We start from the raw sequence: 22,264 nt of genomic DNA, 5'->3' as shown, positions 1-22,264 counted from the left end.
CTGCCATAAAGTTAGAATACTGTCCCTCTGTGTCAAAGTGCCAAAATGTACCTGATGATCTCATTAGCTCCCTTTTCTTCCCTAATAACTGGGTTCCAAGAGCTGCCTAAGGTAGCAATCTGGCCACTGAGATCCTCCCAACTCTCCTCATTCACTTCCCTCTGTGCCCACCAAAAGCTTTTCCTTTTTCCTTTTGGGAGATCCTCCCAACTCTCCTCATTCACTTCCCTCTGTGCCCACCAGAAGCTTTTCCTCAGTTTTCTTCTAAACCTATTATTTTGGGAAAATGCCCATGAAGAGTGAAAAGATAACACATGTTCAGGTAAAATGTGGAGGAACTGATGAAGTGTATCCACCACTCTATTTCTAGCATGTGATGGAGGTCCCCACAGTGCAGAGGTGTGGCCAGTTTCTGAACACAGAGTTAAAATATTTCAGTGGAAGTGGTTTAGAAGCAGGGGTTGGATTCTAATCATAACTGTTCTTTCATTTTCTCAGTGACATTTCTAAACCTAGGAAGTGCAAGATCAAGGTATCAGCCCATTTGGTTCCTGATGAGAGCTCTCTTCCTAGCTTGCAGATATCTGCTTTGGCCTCTCTTCTTCTTCTTTTAAATATTTTATTTATTTATTTGGAGAGAATGAAAGAGAAAGAGCATGAGAAGGGGGAGGGTCAAAGGGAGAAGCAGACTCCCCGCCAAGCATGGAGCCCAATGCAGGACTCGATCCTGGGACTCCAGAATCATGACCTGAGCCGAAGGCAGTCGCTTAACCAACTGAGCCACCCAGGTGCCCCTGGCCTCTCTTCTTCTTATAAAGCCATTATGCCCATCATGAAGGCCCCACCCTCAGAACTTAATCTAACCCTAATTGCCTCCAAAGACCCATCTTCAAGTACCATGACATTGGAGGTTACAGCTTCAACTTGTGTGAATTTGGAGGGGCAGGGGGAGGGCAAAAGCATTCAGTCCATAACAGCACCCTGAATGTGCAGGTGTGTCTGAGCCAGTGCATTAACTAGTGAAAGATGCATAACTTGAGAAACCCAGTGCAAAGTGAAGGTGCTTGACCCTTTGTTACAAATATGGAAGAACACGGCTTTTCTTTTTCTTCCATGGTCTCTCTTTTAACCAATAATGGTGTTTTCCATTTTCTCTTTTATCTTGCTCTCTTTGGAGCATGGGAATATCCTATAGGTAAGTACAAACTTGCCCAGGAGCATAGGATTGCTGTCCTGTGAATTGGATTACTGGTTAGAGGTTTGGCTAGGATCAGGGTCAGGAGCACGCCAATGGCAAAAGGAAGAGGCAATCTCTGAGCAAGAGTAGGGTAGCAAGTAACCCAGCAATCGTCCTGGGAATATATGCAGAGGGTACAGCAGGTGAGAATGTACAAGTCAGGCTCCAAGCCTCAACACCTGCCCCATTTTCATAAAAGATTTTAATTACAGAGCATAAATGCAAAGATAAAATTGTTTAAAAATTCAAAACAACATTAAACTCTAAGTACAACAGAGATTAAACCCCAACTGTAGCGCCCCCTTTTGAAGGCAGGGTCCTGAGTACTGCAGTGGTCACACACCCATGAAGAGAATAATGGCATTAACTAAGCCTCTACAGGTCTAACTTTTGAGATATATTGGTTCATTACTGGAAAAGAAAGCTATCAAAAGGACTTGTAGGGACCATACCTGCACCAGTCAAGTTTTTATTTTTCATAGAGTAAGTAGATTGACATGAAGCACCTAAGACACAATGTTAGCATCTGCTTAAGGTTATTGAATTACAGGCTTACAGGGGGTTACGTTACAAAATTTTATGTTAATTTTGCCTTTTGGATGTAACTCAAAATTTGATCACAATGTTATCAATAAAAAGAACTCAGAGAGTACATGATTACATTTGAGATTATCTATGTGTGAGAAGTAGGTTGGTGCAATAAACAGAGGGAGAAACTGAAAAATAAATGGGAAACAAAAGTCTGAGGTTAATTTATCTGATCGATGTCACTTATCTAAGAAAATTGATAAAACTACGAGTAGAAGAGCAATGATCTGACTTGAGAACCTGGCTCTTGAACACCAAATTATACTGTCCCCCAAAGTGATGATCTGGAATGGTGAAAGAATGAGCTGTGTCAGTCATCGTGTGGATTCCTAACGCAGCAAGGAACTAAAAGGTTAATGGATACCAGCAAAGTGACCAAGAAACCTTACTTTTCCCTGCCTTCATTTCCTTACAAGTCATGGATTTGTAGTCATGACTTGGGACCAGATTAGAAACTAGACTCCTCAGAGACCTTGTTTGTTTTGGTTTGTTTTGGTTTTTTGTTTGTTTGTTTGTTTTTATAAAACTGGCTCTAAGGGATTTTATGTTGAAAGCTCCAACCAGGCAAAGAGCAGCACCCTCAATAAAGACTGAGCAGGTTGAGACAGAACAGAGACAGGATTCCGTCCTGGTGCTGTCTGGTGAGTCTCCCAGCTCATAGGTCATCCTTACTTCACAGTGATGGCTGAAAGCAAAGGGAGGGATAGGAAAAGAAGAGACATGGGAGAAGTGTGGCAGAAAGAAGACTAAAGCTGGAACTTAGAGAATAACTAGGATCATGGTCAGAAAGGGCCAAATAATTTCTGTAAAACAATATGGTCTTTAGGCTGAAGCCATTCAAAGTGGATTTTAGAAAAAACAGTCTGCTCAATATCTAAAGATTGAGAGACAACTGGTATCATTGGAACATGGTTCAAGGTGTTTTAGAAGAATTATCTTATCCTAAAATTAAGGGTTTGGGGTACCTGGATGGCACAGTCAGTTAAGCACCCAACTCTTGATCTCAGCTCAAGTCTTCATCTTAGGGTCGTGAGTTTGGTCCCCACTTTGGGCTTCATGCCCAGTGTGAAGCCTACTTAAAAAATAAATAAATAAGTACATAAATAATTAAGGATTTCATTTTTAAAGGTTTATTTGCATTATTGTTTCTATTCTAGACAAAGGAACTGAGGTATAGCGATATGACAGTTCTATAAGCTCACACAGCTAACATGTAATACTTGCTTTCCTTCAACTCTAGAGTGAACAAGTCATGAAGCTGGGTTTTAGCACAATTAGTCTGAATGCAGAGCTCATGCTCTTGAGCACTAGAAAGCAAAGTGCCTTAATCAGCTCAAGAAATGATGATTGGAACTATCCCATTGAGGATGGAGATAATTGTACTGATTTTCATGATATTTTTAGAAATACAATCAAGAATACTTTTTTTTTAAGATTTTATTTATTTATTTGACAGACAGAGATCACAAGTAGGCAGAGGTGCAGGCGGGGGTGGGGGGGTGGGAAGCAGGCTCCTGCCAAGCAGAGAGCCCAATGCGGGACTAGATCCCAGGACCCTGATATCATGACCTGAGCCAAAGGCAGAGGCTTAACCCACTGAGCCACCCAGGTGCCCCAAGAATACTTTTTTAATAGGTAGAGAAGAGAAAAGGATGTGCTCCTATTTCTGAATGGGCCCCCTGGTTACATGATAACGACGTTTACTGAGATTAGACAATAGCGAAAGTAAGATTAAGTTAAAGCTGGAGTTTGGTAGAGGCAGGGTTGAGGATTCAATTTTAGAAATTTTTTTTTTTGGTAATGTTTTGGCAAAAGAAAAGTTAAAAGTAATTGCAATAGGAATTTGGTTTAAGAATCTGAATTTGATACAATTTGGAGGCTTTGAGACTTTGATTCAAGATTCTTCATTATAAAGATAACTATTAAAGGTGCACCTGAGTGGCTCAATGAATTAAGCATCTGCTTTCAGCTCAGGTCATGATCCCAGGATCCTGGTATTGAGCCCTGCATGGAGCTCCTTGCTCAGCAGGGAGTCTGCTTCTCCCTCTCCCTCTGCCTTCGACTCCTCCTGTTTGTGTTCTCTCTCTCTCTCTCTTTGTCAAATGAATAAAATCTTTTTTTTAAAAAAAAGGTAGCTAAACTTCTGGTAGGCTACTTAAGCTCTTGATCATTAGATAAGTTATATGTAAAATAAGCAAAATTAATGTTCTTCTTGAAGGTTTTTTTTTTATTTAAATATTGGAGATGGTTTTTGCCCAGAGTCTGACAAAAAGCCTTATAAATAATATGCAGTCCCTCAATAATTGGTATTTGATGTTGTGGTTTTCACTATTATTCCCAATCATATTTTGTAATAATAATTACTAAATACTAACAGATGGACTAATTTAACAATTTAAAGTAATTTTTAATATTTTGGCATAAATTTTGATGAATCTGTGTGTTTATTATATAGTTATTTTTCATCCCACGTGCTAATCCCAGAGTGTTGTCAATCACCTGGAATTAATTTCCATCATCATATTTAGAAGCTAGCAGAATCCTAAATTGGTCAGAACTGAAGGGGGAGGTTCTGTTGGTGAACATTGTGATAATGAGAAAAAGTAGCTAATTAAGTGTCCTCTATTATCTTTAGGTCTTCTACAGGACAGAGACTTTCTGGTAACCTGTAGTTTGGGTCAACACACATTTCTGAAGACTTATGCCTTACAAAATAGAATGCTCCTTCCCAATGACACCCAATTCCACCTCTTCTCCTTCTTGTTGCTGGGAATCCCAGGAATGGAAACACTGCACATCTGGATCGACTTTCCCTTTTGTGCTGTGTATATGATTGCACTCATCAGGAACTTCATGATTCTGTTTGTGATCCAGGCTGAGAGCAGCCTACACCAGCCTATGTTCTACTTCCTGACCATGCTGGCTGCTATTGATTTGGGTCTGTCCACAGCTACCATCCCCAAGATGCTCGGGATCTTCTGGTTCAACCTCAGAGAGATCGTCTTTGAAGCCTGCCTTGTGCAGATGTTTTTCATTCACAGCTTCACACTTATGGAGTCAGCAGTCCTGTTGGCAATGGCTTATGACCGCTACGTGGCCATCTGCAACCCACTCCGATATAGCACCATCCTCACCAACAAGGCTGTTTCTCTGATCGGTGTGGGTGTGTTAGTGAGAGCATTTATTTTTGCGCTCCCATTTGTATTTCTTATCCTGAGATTGCCCTTCTGTGGGAATCATGTCATTCCCCATACCTACTGTGAACACATGGGTCTTGCTCGCCTCTCTTGTGCCAGCATCAAGATCAACATCATCTATGGCTTATGTGCAATTTGTAACCTAGTCTTTGACATCATAGCCATTGCCCTGTCTTATGTTCAGATACTCCATGCTGTTTTCCGTCTTCCTTCCCGTGAAGCCCGACTCAAGTCCCTCAGCACATGTGGTTCTCATGTTTGTGCCATCCTTCTATACACCCGCCCTCTTTTCCTTCATGACACATCGCTTTGGCCGAAATGTCCCCCGCTATATCCACATACTCTTGGCCAATCTTTATGTTCTTGTGCCACCAATGCTCAACCCTGTCATATACGGAGTCAGGACCAAACAGATCTATGACCGTGTAAAGAAAATATTATTACAGAAACAAGGAAAGGAAAAAGAATGACACCTAATACGTGTTCAGTTCCATCTGAAATTTTATGAAACTCAAATCAGAAAGATGCCTTCTCCAAGAAAGTATGTTAAAATATGTATCTATATTGGCTCTATTCTGTAAGTATTCAAATGTATTTAATTTCCATGTGCTTTTCAGACCATTTCCCAACATGCATTGTTGCATCCTCTTTGCCCCTTAAAATTCGATGTAGGGGCGCCTGGGTGGCTCAGTGGGTTAAAGCCTCTGCCTTCGGCTCAGGTCATGATCCCAGGGTCCTGGGATCGAGCCCCGCATTGGGCTCTCTGCTCGACGGGGAGCCTGCTTCTCCCTCTCTCTCTGCCTGCCTCTCTGCCTACTCATGATCTCTGTCTATGAAATAAATAAATAAAATCTTAAAAAAAAAATTCGATGTAATAGGTCATGTCATTTTGCTCTATTCACCTAAATATCTGATTGATATTTATATACCAACAGTTTTGAATGCATCCATTGCCACTAAATTAGTTGATATTTCATGCAGCTTCTTTTTTCTCTGAATGGAATTGCTTTCTGAGTGTGTATTTCATAACTGCAAGCTGCTGGGGATAAAATGATGACTATTCCACTTTCCCTGACTTTATGGAATTTATAGAGTTTAAAATTAGTCAGCAAACTCAACTTATAAACATCTAGCTTTTTTTTTTTTCAGCTTTTTTATATTTTGGTAAGTAAATTTGTCTCCATTTACAAGTATCAAAGACGATTTTTTTTGCCTTTTTTTAAAAGATTTTATTTGTTTATATTACAGAAAGCAAGAAAGCTCAAGCAGGGGGAGCAGAAGGCAGAGGGAGAAGCAGGCTCCCTGCTGAGTAAGGAGCCCAATGCAGGGCTCACTGGATCTCAGGATCGAGCAAATGAAGGTAGATGCTTAACCAACAAAGCCACCTAGGTGCCCCAGTCTTGCTTTTTTGAGGCAGATTGCTTCTTCCTAAAGATGACCCCCATATTAGCCCTTAAAGGTGCTGTTGACACCCTTCCTGTTAGCAGTGGCAGGTAAGGAAGTTGGTACAAGTCACAGAAATCAGTTGCTTTCTTATATGCTAACAATGTAACTGAAGAAAGAAATTAAGGAATCAATTCCATTTACAATAGCACCCAAACCCATTAGATACCTAGGAATAAACCTAACCAAAGAGGTGAAGGATCTATACTCTAGAAATTACAGAACACTTATGATAGAAATGGAGGAAGACACAAAGAGATGGAAAAACATCCCATGTCTATGGGCTGAAAGAATAAACGTTATTAAAATGTCTGTGCTGCCCAGAGCAACCTACACTTTCGACGCAATCCCTATCAAAATACCATTGACGTTTTCACAGAGCTGCAACAAACGATCCTAAAATTTGTATGGAACCAGAAAAGACCCTGAATCACCGGGTGAATGTTGAAAAAGAAAACCAAAGCCTGTGGCATCATAATGCCTGACTTCAAAGCTGTGATCATCAAGATAGCATGGTTTGGCACAAAAACAGACACACGGATCAATGGAACAGAATAGAAATCCCAGCAATGGACCCTCAACTCTGTGGTCAACTAATCTTCAACAAAGCAGGAAAGAATATCCAATGGAAAAAAGACACTCTTCAATAAAATAATATATATTTAAACCAGTTTGACAACTTTCATATTCTAAATACACTACAAATGTCATGCACATTTAACATAATTATTCTTTTTCTTAATTAAATCTCATGTTTACTATCTTTTACTTCAACCTGAGATACAGATATTTCACAACAAAGATTTCCTTCTTTAGAATTTTTTAATCATGATTAGTAAGTCTTATTTGCCTTGCTTTGATTTTATACATAATTTTACAGTTACTTTTCCCATTGTCCTACAGATGCCCCTGCAACTTATCAAATTTTAGTATAAACTAGCTGTCTTACTCTTTTCTATTCATAAAGGATAAAAAAAATGAGTCCCCTTTTCTACTTTCTGACTTATATACTACTGTTGGTTTAATTTACTTCTCATAAACTTTGAAACTTAGGCACATAGGGTTATTGTTTTGGAAAGTCAACATTCATTTAAATGTTTCCAAATACTTACTATGTCTGTTGTTATTCATTCCTTTTGCATCTTTAAAATTTCATCTGTAATAGTTTTACTCATGTCTGAAGAAATAAACTTAAATATTACTTGATGCACTTTTTCTGGTACTGAGTTTTCTTTGCTTAAAAAATAACCCTTTGGGGGACGCCTGGGTGGCTCAGTGGGTTAAAGCCTCTGCCTTCACTCAGGTCATGATCCCACAGTCCTGGGATCAAGCCCCGCGTTGGGCTCTCTGCCCAGCAGGGAGCCTGCTTCCTTTCCTCTCTCTCTGCCTGCCTCTCTGCTTACTTGTGATCTCTGCCTGTCAAATAAATAAATAAAATCTTAAAAAAAAAAAAGAAAGAAAGAAAAATAACCCTTTGTTTCATCCTCATTTTAAGGTTGCTTAGAGGATATGATATCATGAATTAACAGGGGATCTCCCAGATTTACAGAAATATGACTGATAAAAGTGGTCATTATTTACCTTGTCCAATGTAATTTTTAAAGGTGTACACGTTACAATTTTATGTATATGTTATGATGATTACACAATCAATTTCATTAGCTCATCCATCACCTCACATAGTTACCTTTTGTTTTTTGTGGTGAGAAAACTTAAGATTTACTCTAGCAAATTTTAAGAATACAATAAAGTATTACTAACTACAGTTGCCATGTTGGACAATAGATCCCCAGCACCTCTTCATCTTATAATTGAAAGATTATATGCATTATGAATATTTCTCCTCCCTACCCACCGTTCTACTGTCTGGTTCTATGAGATTGACTTTTTTAGATTCTATATAAAAATTAGACCATGTAGTATTTGTCTTTGTGTCTGGCTTATTTCACTTAGCATAAACCCTCTTGGAAAATTTTCTTTCTTTTTAAGACCAAGTAGTATTACATAATATTATATTGTTTACATGTACAACGGTTTCTTTATCTATTCATTTGTCAGTGGATACTTAGGTTGTCTCCTTATCTGGCTACCATGACTAATGATCCAATGAACTCAAGAGTGCACATATTTTTGAGCCACTGATCTTATTCCTTAAGGTATTTACCAGGAAGTGGAGTTGCAGGATCGTATAGTAGTTCTTTTTTTTTTTCTTTTTTTGAAGAAACTTCATACTTTTCTCTATAATGTCTGTACCAAAGCTATTCTAGTAAACATATTAAGTCTATTTTTTTTTCAGGATAGTAAAAATAGTATTTAATTCTTAACTGACACTTGTGTTGTCTTTAAGAATTTTGTATCTGACCAGGTTTTCTTTTCTTTCTTTGTTTATGACTTTTCTTATTTATATCTCCTTTTATTTTCCCTCTATCTTTGATCAACTGAAATTTAAATGCAGCTGGTGTGATGAAATATTATATTATAGGCTGGTAACTACTTCAGACTTCTGATGTAAATATTTATATTTATTTTTGTAATTAGAAAGTTGTCAACCATATATTTAACCCTCAATTTTTTCCCTATCATTAAGAGTCTCTTATAGTTTGTTCTCCTCTCTTTTTTTTTCCCCCCTTCCCATATGTTCCTCTGTTTTGTTTCTTAAATTCCACACCACATATGAGTGGAACATATGGTTTTGGTCTTTCTCTGACTGACTTATTTAGCTTAGCATAATATAATCCAGTTCCATCAGCAAATGACAAGATTTCATTTCAAGATTTCAAGATTTCATTTCAAGATTTCAAGATTTCATCAAGATTTCAAGATTTTTGATGGCTAAATAATATTCCTCTGTGGTGTGTGTGTGTGTGTGTGTGTGTACAACCTCTTCTTTATTCATTCGTCAGTCGAGGGATATGTGTACTCTTTCCATAATTTGGCTATTATTGATAATGCTTCTATAAACATCGGGAGGCATGTACTCCTTCAGAATCAGTATTTTTGCATCCTTTGTGTAAATTCCAAGTAATGTCATTGCTGAGTTGTAGGGTAGTTCTCCATTTTCTGCATCCTCACCAACATCTGTTCCTTCCTGGGTTGTTAATTTTAGCCATTCTGACCATTGTGAGGTGGTATCTCATCATGGTTTTGATTTGTATTTCTCTGATGATAGGTGATGTTGAGCATCTTTTCATGTGTCTGTTAGTCATCTGAATGTCTTCTTTGAAAAAAAATTTCTGTTCATGTCTTCTGCCCATTTCTTAACAAGATTATTTGTGTTTTGGGTGTTGAGTTTGATAGGTTCTTTGTAGATTTTGGATACTAACCCTTTTTTATTCATGTTATTTGCAAATATCTTCTCCCATTCCAAAGTTGCCTTTAAATTTGTTGAATGTTTCTTTAGTTGGGCAAAAGATTTTTACCTTGATGAAATCCCAATAGCTCATTTTTACTTTGGTTTCTGGTGCCTCCAGAGACTTGACTAGTGAGAAGCTCCTGCAGCTGAGGTCACAGACATTGCTGCCTGTGGTCTCCTCTAAGATGTAATGGTTTCCTGTCTCACTTTTAGTTCTTTCATCTATTTTGAATTCACTTGTGTGTATGGGGCAAGAAAGTGCCATTCTTATCATGTAATTATCCAATTTTCTCAAAATCATTTTTGAAGAGACTGTCTTTTTTTCCACTGGATATTTTTTCCTGCTTTGTTGAAGATTAGTTGACCATACAGTTATGGGTCCATTTCTGGGTTCTCTATTCTGTTCCATTGATCTATGTGTCTGTTTTTGTGCCAGTGCCACACTGTCTTGATGACTACAGCTTTGTCATAGAGCTTGAAGTTCAGAATTATGGTGCCTCCAGCTTTGCTTTTCTTTTTCAATGCATTGTCTTGATGATAAATGATCGCATGTCCCTTTCAAGAAGACCAGTGTATATTTGGCTGTCCAGTAGGATCCTTCTTCAGGGGAAGACAGCCTCCAGTTCAATGGGGTCCAGGTTTCAGAGTGCTCTCAAGATTGAATTCAGGAAACACAGCCTGACAGCAAAAATTCCTGACATCATTCCTGACCTGCAGAAAGTAGCCCCAACAGAACTTCTCCTGGTTTGCTAGGTTCTCCTCAGGAATATATTTCTCACAGTCGTGATGTGGAGAATGTGTTTTAGGGACTCTAGGGCAGAGTTAAGGGCTGGTTGATTAGGCATGATAAATCCACTCTAACATTCTATGTTCCCTGAGTCTTTGGAAACTTTCCTTTCTGGTTTTCCTCAGGAAGATTCTGGCATTTCAGTTCATTTGCTGAAGACCATCTTTGAGTACAGGTATCAGTCAACTATCCAAACATTCTCAAATACACTGGGTCCAGAATCTCTCTTTAAGGTCCTCATATTAGATACAACTCAGCCTCACGTTATGTCATATTTCTTCTACTCAGATCCAGTACTCAGAATTTTGTATCACACATGTTCCTCAGGCTTTCTCTGTATAAACTGACAAAATCTTACAGTTCTTTGGTTAATATAGTTTATTTCTGGATCCTTCTAGCATTTCTGTCCAATCGTAGATCTAGACACTAGCCATATCTGATTATTGAACGTCTGAAATGTGGCAAATTCAACTGAAGGAATGAATTATTTTTCTTTAAGATTTTACTTATTTATTTATTGGACAGAGAGAGAGATCATAAGTAGGCAGAGAGGCAGGCAGAGAGAGAGGAAGAAGCAGGCTCCCCGCTGAGCAGAGAGCCCGATGCGGGGCTCGATCCCAGGACCCTGAGATCATGACCTGAGCCGAAGGCAGAGGCTTAATAAGCCACTGAGCCACCCAGGTGCCCCTGAAGGAATGAATTTTTAATCTTTATTCATTTTAATTAAAGTTTAAAATCTGAAGCCATATAAAATATTTTTCAGTTCAACATAATGTTTTGTTTTGCATTTTATTTTAGCTATTGAAAATTTAGTGTACAAAATAAGCTGTGTTTTGTGTTAAATACTGGATTACTTTTTTGTGTTAAATACTTTTTTGTGTTAAATACTGGATTTTTGTGTTAAATACTGGATTACTTTTATCATTTAATGATATCAAACATAAATGATATCAAACATTTAATTGTTAGGTATATTATTGATTTTATGTTTAAATACATTTGGATAATATTAAGTTAGATTAAGCATTCTATTGAATTAATTTTACTTATTTTTAGTTTTCATAACATGGTCAAGAGAAAATTTTAATAATAATAAGTGACCTACATTTTATTAATATTTAATTTTAATAATAATAAGTGACCTACATTTTATTCCATTTTATTCCTATTAGACACCACTATTCTCAGAAACCATACAGAGCGGTGGGAATTTTTATGGCATAGATCACCAGTCCATTTTAAGCCAGTTACCTCAGGGGAAGATATTATATTTTCTCTGAATAGGGGGAGACTATGTACCTCATACAAGAGAAGAAGAGCTGCTTCAAATAGTAAAGGGGGTTTGGCAGAACTTAGGATTTGCTTCACTGAAGTCTACTCACATAATGCCATTCCAAATTTAGAGTTCTATTTCTTTCTAAAAAAAATGACCTAGCAGAACATTAGGAGGGTTTTTTTGTTGTTTTGTTTTGTTTGTTTGTTTGTTTGTTTGTTTAATATAGGCTAGCATACTTTGTATCCTTGCCTGGGCCTTAGGCTAGATATTTAAAGCCCTGAGGTTGTTGACTCATTATTTCCTTTATCCTTCTTCTCCAGCTTGTGTATCCCAGAAAGAGCAAATCTGTACTTTTCTCATTCTTACTAAAATATTTGGCAGAAATACTTGGACACTCAAAGCCTTGCCTTTTTTAAGCACTTGCTTATAGAAAGTAAAAATATATGTTTGTCACCATATTCTACATACCACCAATGTCCCCTTTGCCTATAGCAGCATAGGCCCTATTTCCCTAAGCCTAATTAGGTGAGGAACCAATGCCAAATTTCATTCTTAAGAATTTGTTACCCAGGAAGTTCTTCTGGTATCTATACTTACGTCAGTTAGGGTTCAGAACTACTATGAGTATTAAGGAATAAAGAATTTATTCTAGGAATTAGATACAATTGTGGGAGGATGTAGGGAAGAAGAAAGATCAAACAAATTTCTAGCCAGATTAGGCCTGCATGAATTAGTTGGTGTTTGCGGAAAACCAGGTATTCTCAGCTTCTGAGATGGGATCATAAAGGAAGTGAGTGTAGAAATGTAAGAAGATGGTTTGTTATTCCTGGCTACTGCTTCTGTGTTTGCAGTAGAATATCTGGTGGTGCATTTGTGATCACTGTTAATAAACAGATCAGTAGCTGTGGGGAGTTGTGTGTTGCTGAAGGATATGGGGAGAAATGAGAATTCTCTAGTATCACTGTGTTTCTCTGTCTCTGCATACAAACAATATCGAACCACAGAAAACAGTGGTTGCTGTTTCACATTTGCTCCCAGAGCATATGAATTTCTGATGTGACCAACTCTAAACTAGAAACTTACAAGGAAGAGAATTGTGGGAAACAGTGTGCTAGCAAGGTCACAGTGCAGTATCTCACCAAGACACATTTTACCATCTGTGCTTGTCCAAGTGAGGAGCACAATCAATTCTCAGTTAATACTTTAAGGAATTAAAGACACATTGTTTAATTAATTGATAGTAAATGAACCAAATCATAAATGAACTCAAAATTCCATCAGGGTATTTTATTTTTTAAGTACAACAAAATGACAACCTGTTATTTTATTTTTCTACAAATTAGTTTAAAGAACAAAGGGAGAATAAAAAAAACATACAGGAGGATAATCAGCTCTAAAAGTTATTAAAAAATATAATTTTGTAGTGATGAAAAATCTTGTGATACTGGTTCAAGAACAGACAAACCAACTATAAAAATGAAAAGAGACTCTTGTACAAATTGAAATTTAATATGAAAAAAGAATATATGAAAATCAGTTCTGAAGTAATGAGTTACTAAGTCATTTATGTTATTAAATAAGTTAGAAATAGAAATATAAAGATATTTCATTTTCTTACCTCTCACCTTAAAATAAATTGTAGTTAGATTGGAATTAAAAGTAAAACTTAACAAACACACACCCCAGTAACAATACAGATGTTGGGATGTTGATATATAATAAAGCTAGGCAGTAGCCCTAAGTTGGAAAGTGATAAAGTCATGTGTCATAGGTAATATAATCAGTATTGATTTCATTTAAAAATTTAATCTGCCATATGAAAATAAGGTATTAAATATAAAGGGCTTATAGGAAAGTGTTACTGTGTCAAGTGTAATCAAAAACTCATGCTATGAGACTTTTAAGAAGCTAGGCAGAAATTTGAAGAGGAGGCAAGGAAATCAGTAAACACCATAAAAATAAAGAACATGACCTATTCAATCAGTAACGTACTATCTGATGATCCTTCTTTTTCTGAGCATAGAACCTTTAGAAATTTTTCAAATATGTACAAACTTGATTCATAGAAATGTCACAACATTGATTCTGAATTTAAAATAACTAAATATTATATATGTTCAAATTATGAAAAGATCAAATGCAAAGGAAAGATTCTAGTACATTTAAAAAGGAATACCAAATCTCATAAGTATTAATATACACATATCTCTAAATTTAATAGTAAGTGAAACAATTGTCTGTGAAATGATACACAATAGAGTACCATTTACATGAAATAAAAAAATTATACTCCTAAACCCCTTAGAAATTATTGAGTTTGAAAAGATCACGTTAGACTCTAAGAGAGATGAAAAACATGTAGTGGTCATTCCCGTCTCTGAGGATAAGACAAAACTGGAACTGGATGGGGTAAGATTCACAGGTCATTTCAAATTAAATGTCTCATATATTTAATGAAGAATAAAAATCAAGATAAATAAGTCTCAGTAATAATGGTTTTTAATTCCATGCTGTGAGGACATTTGTTGGATGTTTCCTTGTCTTACTTTTGTTGAAGGGAGGGAAAAGTAGGACGTAAAAATGGGGGGAGAAAAAAAGCACTGCAAATGTAATGATGACAAGGGTCATTGTTTGGACTAACCACTCTCACACTGAGTGAAGTAATACAAAAACTTCTTCCTTCCAAGGAATAGGTCCTTGAACTTGAAATATTTTAAAGATTATTCAAATCATAGAATCAACAATGGGCCAAGATCAAATGCTCTGGAATATAATTTGGCAGCACTAAATTTGGACAGAGAAAAAATCTCAAAAAAGAGCCCACATTTTCCCTGCTAGGTCAAAATTCTTGGTAAACAGAGGCAAGAGTACCTACTTTTTGGCAAAGACACGGAGCACTCGCTCTCGAATCTGTTTGGTCCTTACACCATAAATGATGGGGTTGAGTGAAGGTGGGATAACCAAATAGAGGTTGGCAACAAGAATGTGAATGTAGCGTGGTATGTTGTGTCCAAATCGGTGAGTGAGGAAGGAGAACACTGAGGGGATATAGAAAACACAGATGACCCCAACGTGAGAGCCACACGTGCTGAGTGCTTTTAGCCGAGCATCCTGTGATGGGAGGCGGAAGACAGCTCGCAGAATGTAGACATAGGAGATGCAAATAAGGACCAGGTTCAGCAGAAAGAGAGAGACCACGAAGAGCCCATAGATGGCATTGATACGGATGTTTCCACAGGACAGTTTTGCGATGCCCATGTGTTCACAGTAGGAATGAGCTATTACACGAGCCTGACAGAAGGGCAGGCGGTAGATGAGATAAACTATGGGAAGTGTAAACAAAACTGGACGAAACACGATGCATACACTGATGCCCACCAGCACCCGGGATGTCAAGATGGTCGTATAGTGGAGTGGAGCACAGATGGCCACATAGCGGTCAAATGCCATGGCCACCAGGACTTCGGCTTCCATGCCAGTGAAGGCATGGATCAAAAACATCTGGGTCACACAAGCCCCAAAGTTAATCTCATGAGCATCAAACCAGAAGATACCCAGCATGCGGGGCACAGAGGTTGTGGAAAGGGCCAAATCGATAGTTGAAAGGAGGGCCAGAAAGTAGAACATGGGCTCCTTCCGCAGGCTCTGCTCCATTTTGATAACCAGCAGAATTGTGGCATTGCCCAGTAAAGCCAAAAGGTAAACTGAGCAGAAAGGCAGAGAGATCCAGGCATGAGCCCCTTCCAGACCGGGGATTCCAACAAGAAAGAATGTGGTTGGGTGAAAAGTACTCCTGTTGGGATAAAACATCCTTCCAAATGACAGAAAAGGAGAAGTCATTCCTACAAAGAGGGGAAAAAAGTTTGAAGGTGATCATGAAAATGACTAGCTTTGTCCTTCAATATATAGTGAAAATGAAAAAGGTTGCTATTTGAAAGGGCTTGTTAATATATTTTGTTATTATAAGCCAAGCCATAATCATTTAAATAGGCCACTCTCAAAGAATCCAATACTCTTTTTTTAACCTACAAGGCTTTTCAGCAAGCCAACGGCAAAATTATAAGACAGAACGTGCTATTAAAAATGGAACAATTTTGTATGCTCTGTACCTTTTGTAAAGCTCCTGTCTGAAGAGAGATATGCAAAAAATCAAGGATGCACACATAGAAATGCAGATATAATCCAAGAGGCGACAGCCAGCTAGAAGCAACGTGACAGACACTTCCATAATTAGGAAATGTAGAAATTATCTAATGATTCATTCATCACTTATTGACATAGAGAAAATGCCACGATCTGGCCAAACATCCTATCAAAGATAAGCAGAATATCAGAAGTACATTGCCACAATCAAAACCACAGGCTAGGTCATACACCTCTATACCTGAAACATCCCCAAAAGAAAGATAGTGATAAACCGTATGTCTATTTTTGTTCATGTCTCTATGTTCCCAAGACCAACCCATTGCCTAGCCCATTGCCTTACAGAGTGTTAAGGGAATGGTGATTTCTAGCAGTATTTGAAAGCTTCTTTATTTACTCTCCATGCCATATCAGATCGTCTGGGAAAACCCGCCAAGTTTACAACTGCTACAGAATGAACGTGTACTACGTTCACTCCTTCTGCCTGATGAACTAGGAATGTGGGTAAAAGACTGCCTAGAAGGCTACAGGGGGCAGGGACCTGAAGAAGGCATTGTGAGCAGCACAAAACTGTCTGGAAAACAAAGTCTGTACAGAACTGCTCTCTGTAGTTGTTTAAAGGGCACAGAGAAGGTGGCTTCTGCAATGCCTTCAAAATGATGAAGCACCTAGTCACTCATAAGCTCAAATAATGAAATAAATGGACATTCTCTAGGTCTCCACCTCGAGACGGAGTGGTTTGAGGTCAGAAATAGTAGCACAGGCTCCAGTTTTTATGCGTTATATAACTTCATATTTCTCTGGGAAGCATAACAAGGCAAAAATAATGCTATACACATTCTAAGATTAGACGTGTGTGTGTTTGTGGAGAGGAGAGAAGAGCTGTATTTTGCAATGCCTCCCTTGTTTGTGCTTTATTAAGAACTGAAACTCCAGGTAACAGCCGCTGTCCAGTAGTGGGATGCTAGCCAGGAACAAGCCTTCTAACCCCCAAACGCCTGCCTTGGGTTTCTCTCTGAAAATAAACTCTCAATAACATGGCACTGCTCACCTCAGGTTTCCACTGTGCTTCGGAGGTCCATCTCATTCATTCCCTATAACCCACAGCAGAAACAGAAACGATACATTATCGACCAACTATATAATCATTCTTCAGATGCATTTTTAAATGCCTTGAATTATCCAGATATTTTTAAAGATACCCAATCTCCATTTAAAAGTTGCAAGGTTAAACTTAAAACAGTAAAAACAAACAAACAAACTACAATGAAAAAAAAATTTTTCAGGAAAAAAAAAATATGTTGCAAGTTTCTTCCCCCATTAGATTCAGAAGTTGGACCACATGATGCTTATCATAACAAGCCAGTAGCTCTTCTCAGCCACCTTTAACCATCTCCCTTTCATTTGACTACAGTACATACTGAAATCAAAACCCCATTCATCTTTGATGATGAATTCCTCCACAGGAAGAGAGACACAAGGAAAATTTCAAGTAGCACAGCTCTGTGTGTTTTTCTTAAAAACAAAACGAAACAATAACAACAGCAACAACAACAACAAAAGTTCAAGGAGAATCGTTTTATACTGAGGTTTTAGTTGCTTATAAAATTAGAACTCAGTTTTCTAGTATAAAATCCATCTTTGATGATGAATTCCTCCACAGGAAGAGAGACACAAGGAAAATCTCAAGTAGCACAGCTCTATGTGCTTTTTTTTTCCTTTTTTTCTAAAAACAGCTCAAGGAGAATCGTTTTATACTGAGGTTTTAATTGCTTATAAAATTAGAGCTCAGTTTTCTAGTATAAATTGTGCCACGGGACCAAATCCTCTGAGATTACCGGTAAAAGTCTCGACTATGACTTAGAGAAAAAGAAGCCTAAGAAAAAGTGACATGAATAGGAATTCATAGAGAGAAAACTACAAATGTGGGGCAAAAACATACAAATATTATCATTACTATATGATATAAAGATAGATACATCCTATCTCCCCCTAAGTAATATTTTGCAGCGCAATTCTATGGATTGTTGTTTCTTACATAAAAAAAAAAAGATACTTAATCCATATTCTACATTAAAAAATAATAACCTGGGGCGCCTGGGTGGCTCAGTGGGTTAAGCTTCTGCCTTCAGCTCAGGTCATGATCTCAGGGTCCTGGGATCGAGTCCCATATCTTCTCGGCAGGAAGCCTGCTTCCCTCTCTCTCTGCCTGCCCCTCTGCCTGCCTCTCTGCCTACTTGTGATCTCTCTCTGTCAAATAAATAAATAAATTCTTTATAATAATAATAATAATAATAATAATAATAATAACCTGGCCTAGGAGACCCATTTTCTTTCCTTTTTAAGATTTTATTTATTCATTTGACAGACAGAGAGATCACAAGTAGGCAGAGAGGCAGGCAGAGAGGTGGGGTGGGGGGAAAGCAGGGTCCCTGCTGAGCAGAGAGCCCAATAAGGGGCTTGATCCCAAGACACTGAGATCAATCATGACCTGAGCCGAAGGGAGAGGCTTAACCCACTGAGCTACCCAGGTGCCCAGGGAGACCCATTTTCAACGTGAGTACTCACTATCTCCCTACACGGACCTGACCACATGCTCTAGGTTCATTGAATGTTTGACTATGGGGATTGACATCTGTGAGTTTTTGGTCCCACTGTCCTTTGTCCATAATTGATCTTCTCAATCTTCCTCCTTGACAGTTTATCATATCTATGTTACAGAAGCCACAGAGAGAAGTGGTGAATATATCCTATCCTAGAGTTGGTCTGATTCAGTTCAGATACTGGATTTCCCACTCATACGATTTGGAAGAGTTTGTACTGTTATGAGACATTAATTACTCTTTACACATAGGATAGAGTTCACTAGGGAACATATGTGGGCCTAGGATTTCATTATAGGAAGTATTTGATTACTAAATTCAACTACAAATGTCTACTCAAATTCTATTTTTCGTCTTCAGTTACTTATAAAGACATTTTGAGATAAACAAAAACTAACAGACTCCTTTGCCAGCCAACTGAAACAATAAGAAATGCTAAAGGATTACTACCAGCTGATGGAAAATGTCCAAAGCTTTTAAATGGCTATAAATGAAGAAATAAGGATCATTGGAAATGTTGAATAATCATGTTAACTACTATCAAATGAGCCTTGTGCACAAAAATTTTTGAATTATTGCAAAAAAAAATAAGTACTTAAATGGACAGAAGACTGTATTCACTCAAAGATATTATACTTCCATTAAAATTAAACTGCATGAGGAATCTACACATAATGTATACACTTTCATTTATAGGTGTACATGAACTATATAAAATAACATATGATATAATTTCAATGAGCAAGTCAAAAATACAAAACAACATATTTTGAAACAGCAAAACAATGTCAAAATGTTTGGGGGGGTCACTGCAATACAGACAATATTATTGCCTCTCATTCTAATTTATGGAGTTTAAAATGTTTAAGTAATGACCATACACAATTTAACAATGAAAGCTATCATAAATGAATATTAACTGAAAAAATGACTCCACTCAGATCAGACCTATTGTCAAATAGGATATCTTTAAAAAAATTGGTTTCCCAAGCTTTTAGAAAATGTTACAGTTTCTACTGTCAAGATGGCAGTCTATATAACTACTGTCATTCCCAGAAAGCTTCAGATAATTAAAATTGATGTTAAAACTAAGTGATACGTAAGTTAAAACTAAGTGATAGATAGATCGATCCATCTTCAAAATAAATAGAAAGAGTCATTAAAGGACAAGTGTGAGCAGTCTAGCGCATATCTGCAAATACAAGGGGTAGTTAGATTTTAAAGACAGGGAAGGGATGTGAAGGTTTCTGTCTTGAGGTTTTCAGAAAAGCCAGAGGCAAAAAGCACCGAAAGGCAAATTCCTAAAGAATTAGGTGGACTTTCATAGTAGTGTCTCTGCCACACAAAACTCCTACTCTGGATGCTACAGTGTGTCATCTACATCCTCCTTTCAGATCTGAAGTTGGTTGGATTTGTTTCCTCCTGCTGCCATAATAAATTATCACAAGTTTAGTGGCTTAAAACAACACAGATTTATTATTTTAAAGTTATAAATTTCTGTAGGTTAGAAATTCAAAACATATCACTAAAATCAGGATGTCAGCTAAAAGCAGGATGTCAGCAGGGTAGCTTTCTTTTCTGGAAGCTTTAGAGGTGAATCCTTTCTCTTGACTTTGCCAGCTTCCAGAAGATGCCCACATTCCTTGACCATGTGTCTCCTTCGGTCTTCAAGTCTGGCAATGGCTGATGTCAGCCCATTTGGGTTGTTGTAACAGAATACCATAGATTGGGTGGCCTGTATACAGCAGAAACTTGAAGTCCAAGATCAAGGTGCAGGCAGATTCAGTCTGTGGTGAGAAGCTTCCTGGTTCCCAGATGGTTGCTATGTCCTCACATGACAGAAGGGAGGAGGGAGCACTTTGGGGTATCTTCCAAAAAGATATCAATTCCACCCCGTTCCATAATTAAGCTCCATCTTCATGACCTTATCCCCTCTGAGAGGTCTTGCTTCCAAATACCATCACACTGGGGATTAGATTTTAGAAATATGAATTTGGAGGGAGACACATTATCTATAACAGCTAGTCAAGAGTTTCTTTCATCTTTATTTTTTGTTTAATTTCATTTATTTGAGAGATCACAAGAATGATAAAGCACAGGCAGTAGGGAAGGGGCAGAGGGAAGGAGAGAAGCAGACTCCCCACTGAGCAGGGAGCCTGATTTGTGGCTTGATCCCAGAACTCTGAGATCATGAAGTGAGGCAAAGACAGATGCTTAACCATCTGAGCCACCCATGCACCTCAAGGGTTTCTCACATCTTACCTTTAGATACCAGATTTTTGCTGCCTCTCATTTCCACCTTTAAGGACCATTGTGATTACCTTGACCCTATCTAGATAACCTAGAATAAAGTCTCAGATATAAGGCCTGATTGATAGCAATCTAAATTCACCTTTATTCTGCAACGTAACCTACCCACAGTCTCCTAGGACCCGAATGTGAATACCTTTTGAGGAGATGGGCCAGTTTCTGCCTATTACCAAGGTTGGCAAAATCTGTTTCTTTGTGGTTTTGAGATCTTTAAATATCCCATAGTGATTATCCCATAGTAATTAGGTAGAAGAAAGAATGAGAAGGCATGCAAATATATTTATGTATTATCAGTCAATTAAAAGAAAAGTTCACTATTGATACTCTGATAACATGTTTGTTTTTTTTTTTTTTCTTTTTTTCTGTTGCCCTGTTTTGCTATATAAAACCAAACCAAACAAACAAGTAATTGAGTTGATTTAAATTTGGCTTCTTGACTGAAAGAGTAGCCATGAACTAGTCTAACTACTAGCCACTGTATGGGGATCTCCTTTGATATTTATTCTGTTGAATGATGACCTTCTGACTTGTTAAGTGTGTGGAAGTCTGAGGGGGCTTGATGTTGTCCACATCTCTGAGACTCGGATTCTGTGGAAGCTGCATTTTCTTTGATGACACCCAGCATGCTTCAGCTTCAGTGTCTTTGCATTTGCTGTTCCCTCTGCCTGGAAAGCTTTCCCACAGCCATCGCCCCATTCCAGATTCCACATGACTTGCTCCACCTTCCCTGACCCTTACCCTAAAGTCACGTTCCTGACAATGTTACTTAGAATGACTAACTCTCACCATCAGCATCCTCTCCTACTTCCCAGCCTTATATTTCAACACAGTTCATTTTTGTCATCTGTGTGGTTTTTTATTCTGTTTCTTGTCTTTCACTGTCCATGCTGTTTACTACTCTACAGGCAGTGCCTTAAATGGCGCCTGACACATAGTAGATGGTCGGTGTATAGTTGTTTCAATTCATCAGTGAGTGAATGATAAAACTGATGTATCCATCTGAATGTCCAAGGTCAGCTCCTGTTACTCATGGAAAACCCTCTAGAATGGAAGCTTAAACACTCAACTCTACCTCCCCATGTGAACTACTCTTCCTTTTCTGTTTCTGTCTCTTCATCGCTAAAAAGGGTTGATATCCCCGTATGATGTTAGGACTATAGGGCACTGAAACAAATGTCCCCATTTTTCAGGTTTCAAAATGGAGATTGAAAGGATAAGGCAATTCGTACATGGCTTTAAATAAGTAGTCGGGAAAGGAGTGATTAAAATGACTAGCCTCTGCCTTCTGGATTTTTATTTCTGCTTTCCACTACTGATGGGAAACCTCC

At 37.9% G+C, this 22,264-nt stretch overlaps 1 protein-coding gene and 1 pseudogene across 2 annotated transcripts; one reads left to right on the top strand and one right to left on the bottom strand.

Annotated features, from left to right (window-relative positions):
- Nucleotides 1-4,543: 4,543 nt before the first annotated feature.
- Nucleotides 4,544-5,492, top strand: LOC308350051 (olfactory receptor 52E2-like; annotated as a pseudogene). The gene has a single exon. The product of its transcript is annotated as an olfactory receptor 52E2-like (transcript).
- A 9,259-nt stretch (nt 5,493-14,751) lies between these two features.
- On the bottom strand, nt 14,752-15,690 carry LOC308350118 (olfactory receptor 52J3-like; the record flags this gene model as incomplete). The annotated part of the gene is made up of 1 exon (XM_080815122.1): nt 14,752-15,690. The coding sequence occupies one exon, from the start codon at nt 15,688-15,690 to the stop codon at nt 14,752-14,754; it is 939 nt and encodes a 312-aa protein (XP_080671248.1).
- Between the last annotated feature and the right edge of the window lie 6,574 nt (nt 15,691-22,264).

Source organism: Martes martes (genome assembly GCF_963455335.1).
Source record: "Martes martes genome assembly, chromosome: 10".
NCBI lineage: Eukaryota > Metazoa > Chordata > Mammalia > Carnivora > Mustelidae > Martes > Martes martes.
This window is presented reverse-complemented; position numbering and strand designations above follow the sequence as displayed.